This window comes from Delphinapterus leucas, chromosome 14 (genome assembly GCF_059928025.1).
Source record: "Delphinapterus leucas isolate spDelLeu-1000000601 "Yukka" chromosome 14, BTC_Dleu_Yukka2, whole genome shotgun sequence".
NCBI classification, from domain to species: domain Eukaryota; kingdom Metazoa; phylum Chordata; class Mammalia; order Artiodactyla; family Monodontidae; genus Delphinapterus; species Delphinapterus leucas.
In genome coordinates this window covers 23,776,436-23,785,304 of record NC_143142.1, presented here as the reverse complement: position 1 = coordinate 23,785,304, position 8,869 = coordinate 23,776,436, and the positions used below count along the sequence as shown (strand labels likewise).

The 8,869-nt window shown below is 54.1% G+C and overlaps 1 protein-coding gene across 7 annotated transcripts in view; it reads right to left on the bottom strand.

Annotated features, from left to right (window-relative positions):
• Positions 1-1,161: 1,161 nt before the first annotated feature.
• LIMK2 (LIM domain kinase 2) overlaps positions 1,162-8,869 on the bottom strand; it is a 55,201-nt gene continuing 47,493 nt past the window's right edge. For 3 of the 7 annotated variants that reach the window (XM_089894742.1, XM_089894743.1, XM_089894745.1), the window contains 5 exons: positions 8,248-8,331; positions 7,138-7,312; positions 6,346-6,401; positions 5,123-5,280; positions 1,162-2,936 (listed from right to left, as the gene is read on the bottom strand). In XM_089894742.1, coding sequence (XP_089750868.1) covers positions 2,792-2,936; positions 5,123-5,280; positions 6,346-6,401; positions 7,138-7,312; positions 8,248-8,331 — 618 coding nt within the window. In that variant the 3' untranslated portion in view covers positions 1,162-2,791. Of the gene's footprint in view, positions 2,937-5,122; positions 5,281-6,345; positions 6,402-7,137; positions 7,313-8,247; positions 8,332-8,869 lie in introns of those variants that run through there. The other 4 variants (XM_022550814.3, XM_089894744.1, XM_022550815.3 and 1 more) reach the window with 2 other exon arrangements.

Below are 8,869 nucleotides of genomic sequence, written 5' to 3'. Positions count from 1 at the left end.
TATTGCCAAGTTTTTGTGGGGTATCAGGACCCTCCTCCCCAAAGTTGGGAAGTTTTTGGTTACCTTGTCAACACCTGCATGGCAAGCTCTGGCTCTCTGTCCTTCACTCGGGCCCTGCACCTAGGAGGCAGCAGCAGCTGGATGGTTGGGAACTGCAGCCTCCGTGTTTGGGCGTCACAATCAGGAGCTTTTCAGGTCGAAGTTGCAGGAAAGAGGGTATGTGGCATCCCAAAGGAGGCTGGTCACTGCAAATCCTCTCCCCGTCAGCATTCTTTCCGAGGTGGAGATAGTTAAAACGAACATCCAGGCAGCCCCTGGCAGGGGCTGGAGACGGGGTGGTGGGTGGTGGTGCTGTAGCAGCCGAAGGAGGGATAGGTGTGCAGATGGGGGAGGAGTCTCCGGGCTCCCAGGAGCAGCTCTGGGCTGTGGAAGGTCCCTGCGGGGGTGGTTCCTAGGGCTCCAGAAGAAGCTACCAATGGGAGTTCGTTGGGCTTTTTAGCAGGGACTTAGCAGTAGGTTCTCAGCCTCTAGGAACACTTAGGGTGACCTCTGCCCATACTCAGACACTGCTCTGTACTTCTAGAAGCAAGGGGCACCCTAAAGCATCAGTTTTTCCAGGAAGCAGATCCTACCCTTCAGTTGGACTCCAGCTTTTGGAGAAATCACCTTTGGGTATGTGGATGCCTAGTGTGCCCGGGATCCTACAAGCCAGATCGCAACATCTTGCCCAGCCGTCACCCTCCACGACAGACCCCATGTGCAGAAGCAAGAAACAGGTCTCCCCCTGAGTACTTGCAGGGAAACACCAGGGGTGGGGGTGACTTGCATGCATTTCTTCCCTTAATGAAGGTGGCACCCAGCCCTGCAGAGGACTCCAGGATAGCCTGGCTATGGGAGCGCACAGATGTCAGAGGGTGGCAGCATATGGCCCTGAAGGGATGACTCAGGCAGGAGGTGGGAGTCAGACCTGCTGCAAGGCCGGGGCTGCCTCAGGTGGGTCATGCATGTTCTCTGGAGCAGGCTGGTGTCTGTGTAAGGAGGGGAATCAGAGGTGGGGGGCACGAGAAGTCCCTGCCATGGGGTCAAAGTGGCCAGCACACGCTCCACGTGCATCTCCCTGAACCAGGCCGCAAGTCACTCTCTCACTCTCAGCACGGTCGGTTATGTTAACTGCTTAATTTATTTGGTCTGCTCGATGGCCCCGCTTGGGCCCACTCCCCCACACTTGTGGGGACCACTGAGGCACCACACAATGCTGGCCTTCCCGCTGCCGGGAGCCCAGGGCTCGACCCTACAGCAAACCTGCACACTCCACACTTAAGTATGGTCTAGACAGCAAGGAAACTCTGGCCAGAGGTGACATCTAGTCCCACAACTCATCAGGTCTATGTACAGCGTTTCACATAACACCCCACAGATATAACAAGATAGTCTGAACAGCAACCGTTCTCCTGCATCACTCCCACCCACCTCCTCCCCCCCCAATATAACCACCATCGCAGTAAGTTCCCAAACCCACTCCTAATCTGTTAAATATGGTGCAAGGTCCCACTTATGGGGAGGCAAATCTACTTGTATTCAAGACCCCCACCCTAGCTCTGGAAGCCAGGGTAGAGGGTGTCCCCTGGGCTTTTCAGCACCCACAGCTGTGAGCTGTGGCTCAGGAGGCTGGGGCCAGGAGCTCATGAGCTGGGCCAGCCAACATGGGAGGTAGAAGCCAGAGAGCCCGGCTCGGGGAGATGTCCCCCCCCCAGCACCTCCGCTCTGGGACTCTGCCACCACATCTTGCCACCCAAGCTGCTGCCTGGATCAGGCACAGTGAGGGGTGAGCATCGGCTGCCACGAGGACAAGGCTGGGAGACTGCTGAGATTCCCAGCACCCCGCCCCATACACTGGGCCTGCGACCAGCCACACTGTCCTCCAGAACCCACCTAGCAAAATCCCAGGCTCCTGAGGTGCCTACCAGGGTGTGAGTGACAGCAGCCAGGATACTAGAGCTTTCTAGCGGGCAGGGCCTCTTTCCTTCCAGCCCCAGCCTCTTCCTGCACTTGTGGCTGACTGCTTGTGGGAGGCAGAAAGGAAGTTCCCAGCCAGTCTCCAGCCGCTCAGTTTGAGAACACGGGGGGAAGCTCCCCCTCGAGCTGATGTGGCCCCTGGGCCCGGGAGGTGAACAGAAACCAGCCCTTCCCCTGACTCCTGGCCGGACACACTACAGACCGACTAAGGGACCCTTCAAAACCTACTCCCTTGACCCTGCCCAGGGGAGGGCAGGATGTGGCGTGGAAGGGGGTAGCACCACTGTCACTTCACATCCTTGGATGGCCGCTCACTCTGCCACGCTCTCATGAGAAGTCCTTCTGCACCAGCTGGATCAGAGGCTTCAGAGCCCACAGGAAGGTGCACCTGGGATCCTGCCCAGCAGGTCCAGGTCACAATGATTAGTGTAAGCAAGAGCCTCCACTGCCAGGGAGTTCCCGAGTGGTCATGAGTAACAGATTCCTCCTGGCACGGGGACCAGGCTTTTTTTTTGTTTGTTAGTTTGTTTTCTTCTTCACAGCTTTCAGGCGAGTGTTGGATTTAGACAGTAACCAGGCCCCTGAACCTGTGGAGGTGGCTTCCCCGGTGCTGCACCCGCTCGCCTCCTGGGGAGGTAGTAGGGATGGCTGGTTCTGCTTCTAAACAAGCTGCCAATCCACAGGAAGCGCGGAAGGCCCTGCCCACAGCAGGGATGGGGCGCAGAGGGGGCAGTGCTGGCTGTGGAACGCCCCCCCGCAGGGGGCTGGGCCGGGGCTAGGGGGGAGAGTCCCGGGTCAGGCCATATTGCACTGTCACTGTGTGGTCCAGCTCCTCCAGCTCTGCAGGCAGTGGGATGCCCAGGTCCCCAAGGTACAGGGAGAGGGCCTCAAAGGAGTCCTCCAGTTTGGAGAATGCTGGTCTAGAAAGAAAAGGAGTTGGAGACAGGTGAGATACGGGGGTGGTGGCGGGGGGAGAGAAAGGGTGGCACAGAAGGCACCCAGGCCTGCGGCTCCACTGCTTCCTGGGTGTCTGACCTTGGGCAAGCCCCTTGACCTTGGTGTACCTCTGTGGGAAACAGGGGTCATGTAACTGTGTAGGATGTTGCTGTAAAGATGAGAGATAATAACACTGGGAGAAGGCTGGTCTGGCAGCTCAAAAAAAGCAAGTCCAGGAGAAAAAAAGCCCATCCCACGTCTTGGAGAAAATGCAACCATCACAGGTGGGACTGGACTAAGTACCCTTTTAAAGATCCTTTCCAGTCCTCAGACTGTTTCCACATCAATGGATCTGCCCCGGGAGGGGCATTTCATAGACTCTGGTAGCCCTTCCCAAGGAGTAAAGCAAACGCCTGGCTCCTAGTGCCCTGGAGACAGCTCAGCTGCCCTGGAACCCAACACCTCAGGCTTACTCTCCCGCCTCCTCCTTGATTCTGCTTAGATATCTTGTCACCTTCTTGGCAAGGCCTACTCTGTATAACTTGCACCCTAAACAATCCTCTTTCCTCGGCTTGACCCCTTTTTCCATAGCATCTGTCACTTCCTCACATGCAACACAGTTTGTCATATCTATTGTTTATCACTTCCCCTTGTTAGAATGTGAGTCCCCGGAGGGCAGGCCCCTTGGTTTTGTTCACTGCAGCATCCCAGAGCTTACGAACACAGCATCTGGCACGTGGTAGGCACTCAGTAATATTGTCTGAATTAAACAGACATTTACAATGACTGAGAAGGGATATTAGCAAACGAATATTGTGTGGCTTAACATTTTCTCCTCATGCTCTTGTTCTGGTGTGACTGAAGGATTTTGGTCCTTTGGTCCATGAAGGAACAAGATTCAGAGCCTCCCACCAGCAAATCCCAAGTCTAAAGTGGATCTTCGGAAATCATTTAAAAATAAAGGTTGGGGGCTTCCCTGGTGGCACAGCAGTTGAGAGTCCGCCTGCCAATGCAGGGGACATGGGTTCGAGCCCTGATCTGGGAAGATCCCACATGCCGCAGAGCAACTGGGCCCGTAAGCCACAACTACTGAGCCTGTGCGTCTGGAGCCTGTGCTCCACAACAAGAGAGGCCACGACAGTGAGAGGCCCGTGCACTGCGATGAAGAGTGGCCCCCGCTTGCTGCAACTAGAGAAAGCCCTTGCACAGAAACGAAGACCCAACACAGTCAAAAATAAAAATAAATAAATTAAAAGAAGGCTCAACATTAAAAAATAAATAAATAAATAAAAAAACAAAATCAACGTAACTATTTAAAAAAAATAAAAAAATAAAAATAAAGGTTATGTGCAAACTGGTTATCTTGGGGGGGATGGAGCTGGGGAGTGGGGAGTGCTGAGGGGCACATTGCTCAGGAGATTATAGAAAACGTATACTTCCTGTCCTATATATTTTGGTAATGTTTGAATTTGTTTTTTAAAAGAAACATAATTTTTGATAGCAGAAGCACAAAGGTTCTAGTTTTCTAATGCACAAACTTAAAAAGACTCAGAATAACTTTGGTAATAATGAAAGCTATAACCTGAGAAGAATAAAGGTAATTTTAAAAGATTTCTTTAAAGGAAGAAAATGGCTAAACGCATAAAGATGCTCACAGTAGTAACACCTATTGTAAGGAGAAACTGGAAAAACCTGAACAACTACATTATGTATATTATGTGTTCATACAGTCTCCTAGTGAATTCCGTAGTCAACAAAAATGATAATCTGGAATACTGGGTAGTGACAAAATGCAGAGCAAAATGTAAAACTTTTCTCTATTTGACATTATAAATGTACAAAACATACGTATTTGGACATGGACGTGGGAATATGGAAACATGGAGACACTTATGCTGTTAGCATGGTGTAGGTTTGGGTGAATTTCCTGCTGTTAAAGTTTCTTTTAACAGCTGTCTCTGGGTTACATCCAGGTCACTTGCTACGATACCCTCGTCTCCCGTCCCCTCGACTGGCATGTCAGGGTTGTCAGGTGGCTTCGGTGGTCGACAGCCATCCTCGAACTCAAGGCTTTTGCCACCCCAGTTCCTGGGAAGGGCTTGGAGATGGCTGAAGGCAGGGGCGAGCATCCCAGGACCATGCGGGTTGGCAGACAGGAGCGGATACCAACCTGCTCTCGGGCTCCAGTCTACAGCAGATGGCGGCCAGGGGGAAGAAGGCTGGGGGGCAGTCCGTGGGGACAAACTTCTCCCAGAAGAGCTTCACGTTGAGGCCGAAGTCCAGTGTTCGGGGCAGGCAATCAGGATCTGCATACACCTGCCCGATGATCTGCAGGTGGGAAGACAGTGGTCAGGAATGGGCTGCTGGTGTGCAGCCGCATGGCAGGGGTGGGCCATGCTGGTGTGTGGACAGGACAGGAAGGATGGTCAGAAGAGGGAGGTAAAAACCGTGCTTGGAGGGCTCCACCTCCCCCGTTTCTCCAAATCTTGCTAATCCAGACTTGTCTCTCGACTGAGAGTGTGGTTACTGAGGAGGGTTTGGAAGAGGCCTCACTGCAGCAGAAGCACAATATTCCCAACTGGCCTCTGGAGGGGCAGCTTCCACCCACCCAACCCTGCCCTGCTCTGTACCCTTCTGTCTGTGTCCCCTGACAGAGTTTAGGCCCTGAGAAGGTTGGCGCTGGGTCTGATTCAAGTCTGAAACCCTTTGGCGCCAGACCAGTGCTTTGTACGCAGTAGGTGCTCAAGTGATCTCTGTTAGAGAACAATATTTTTAAAAACCTTCCTTCATTATTCCAACCGTCCCTCTTGTCTCCTCTACCACATCTCACTCCGTGGGAAGCACAGAAGCCTTTGAATGTATGTACTCGACTCAGTGCTTCAAGACAGACTGAGCTAAGCTCCTGAGGGCAGGACTCTTTCTGTGACTCACTCTGCACCCCACAGAGCCCAGCGCTGTGCCACACGGGCCAGCGCTTCCTGGAGTGTCTGCTGCTCCTTGTTGGGCTGAGGGTGGGGGCAGCACGAGTGCCTGGGGAAGGTGGCACAGAGGGAAAGGCTCCATCTGGCCCAAGAGCTAGAAGGACAACCTCCTGCCCTTCCTGGTGAAGTTTCGTGTCCCGCCCACCCCCTTACTGGCCATGTGACCAAGAGCAAGCCACTGCCCCTTTCTGAGCCTCAGCTTCCTCACCTGAATAAGCCCGGCCCAATCCTTCTCATGGCACCAATGAGACTCGAAGGTGTCAACAGATCTGTGAGAAACTACACAACTCTCCACTGGTGTTGATTTTATGGCAAGCTACTCATCTTAGGAGGAGGAGGAACCCCAGTTCTGACTAGGGGGCCGAGCTGCTGGGCCTGCTGCCTCAGTCCCGGCCTCCATGCAGGAGCTCACCTCACAGAGGACAATCCCAAAAGAGAAGACATCCACGGTCTCATCGTAGCTCTTTCCTTGGGGAACACAGGAGAGCAGGCTATTAGGTTTAGTCCCTTCTCTGCTCTGCACTGAGTCTAGAGCCAGGTCAGGCCACAGCCAAGAAACAAGGTTAGAATAGGTTCTGTGGGGATGCCCCAAAGGCTGCCCTGGATAGACACCATCTGAAAATCACCTTTCCTCAGTCCTGGGTGGGCTGCCTTGGAGAAATCTTGTAAAACAACACTGCCCAGGATGAAACTGCATGGGATAGTGAAAGAGAATTGGACCAGGGTTCATATGGACCCTGACACTGCCTGCTGTGTGTTCCTGGGCAGATTCCTGAACCTCTCTGGGCTGCAGACCCCATAAAGGGTGTATCGGACCATTTCTGAGGCCTCACAGCCCTGTGTGGTTCAAGAATCCAATGAGCATCTCTGGCTGGTTAGAGCATTATCCACAAGGGGGCGCCACACTTCAGTTCTCAGCACGGAGAGAGAAGAAAAGGCAATAAACAGCCTGAGCTCTCAGCTGCCCTTGGTGCTCAAAAGCCACAGTCAGACCGCAGCGTGGGCCCAGAATGGGGCACTGGCCAGCTGGCAGGACTGAGCTCAGGGAGGGAGGGGTTTATGAGGTCCAGCCTGGCAGGGGATAAAAACCATCTAGCCCTCAGCTCTGGGTACCTGGCCTTACACTTCACAGGCCTCCCCTGAAGCCCCCAGGGCTCTGCTGAGAGATGCAGCCCCACCTCCCCTCTGGGGCGTCAGGACTCACCATTCAGCATCTCAGGGGCCATCCAGTAGGGGTTTCCCACCACCGTGTAGCGTTTCTTGCGGTCACTCTTGCGCAAGGTACGCTTCTTGGTGGTGGCCTTCTCCACTGGGGGCTTCTTCCTCTCCTCGACTATGAGCCGTGACAGCCCAAAGTCTGCCACCACCACGGTCTTGTCCTGGGAGGACAAGGGCCAGGTTAGCACCTGGTGGGGACATTCCCAAAAGCAGCCACTGGGAAGGGGAGAAAAGGAGTGTAGCAAAGGGGTGTCTTAGCGAATGGGGCTCGGCGTTTGTTTTTTCACTGTCTGCTCTCTGCACACAGCAGGTTCCCCAGGCCTGGGGGTGTTCTCAGCAGAGGCGCTGGAGCCTGGAGGGGTAAGGCTCTGGGACCCGGAGAGTGGAACTCAGAGGCAGGACAGAGGATTTCTTTTGTTTTGTGTTTTTCTCATCCTGCCTTGTTCCCAGAAAGATTTAAGGCCGTGGCTAGAACCAGGATAAGACAGAAAAAGACAAGGTGGAGGCATTCAGTGGGGGGATGTAGGGGAGATAAGCTCTTCAAACAGCTACAAGGCAGTCATGTGGAAAAGTGATTAAGACTGTTTGGTGTAAGTCCAGAGGGCACAGCCAGGGCCAGTAAGTGGACACCCAGGAAGCCACACTGGAAGTCAACAGGAGTAGTAACATTGTAACAGCCAAAGCTGACCAGCAAGGGGGACGGAGGCTGGCCCCAAACCAGTCACTGTGAATTTACTAGCTCTGTGGCCTCGGGCTGAGGCTTCAGGTGCCAAGGCTGTAAAACTGGGTCCTCAGTGAGTTGCTTTCACCATCACAGGGCAAAACCAGGAAAAGCGACAGGGCTCTATGTACAGTTAAGGAACTTCTCAAGTCCCTTTTAACCAAAGGATTTCAAAGCTGCTACTGGGAGGAGGTGGGATTCGTCGGCATGTGTTAGGAAGCCCCTGGAAGACAGAGGAGGGCATTGGAGGCAGCAGGAGGGGCAAGACAGGAGCCCTAGGTGATACCTCTGGTCTAAAGCAATAGGGGACAGTCTCCCTGGTGACAAGGAGGCCAGGAGGACCGCCCTGGGGAGGCCCAGAGTGGTGGGACATACCAGCTTGATGAGGCAGTTGTGCGAGTTCAGATCCCGGTGGATGATACACATCGAATGCAAATAGGCCTGGAACAGAAGTATGAGCTGAGGCCAATGGGCAGTTAAATGGTGACTCTGAAACTGGGGGCCACAGAACCTGCTCTTCTCCCAGGTCATCTCCACCCAGCTTCGGAACCAACCCGGACTCCAGAGCCCTCCTGCTGTCACTCCCTTGTCCCACCGACAACAGAAAGCCAAAGGCCGCCGGGGCTTCCCCTCTCCCTGACGCCATCTCCTGCCCATCCTCTGTTCACTGACCCAACCCAGTGGATGCTCTCTCCTCAAGTCTCCGACTCCACTGGGCCCTGGCCCTTGCAAGCCTCCATCCCCTCTACCCACTTTACTTAGATGCCCCACCTGGGTGCATTGCTCCTACCCCTTCACACCCTCACCCTCACCCCAGTCTCTGGCTTCAGCCACTCTGGGTCCTTCCTGCTGTGAAAGGGCAAGTGGCCTCCTCCTGGTCCTGCTGGCTCTGTGCTCCCAACATCCCCCTCCCCTGAGACTCAGCACCCTCCCCGCTCCCTGTGGTCTAGTGGTGAGGATTCGGTGCTCTCACTTTGACCTCTCCCTCTTCCTATCA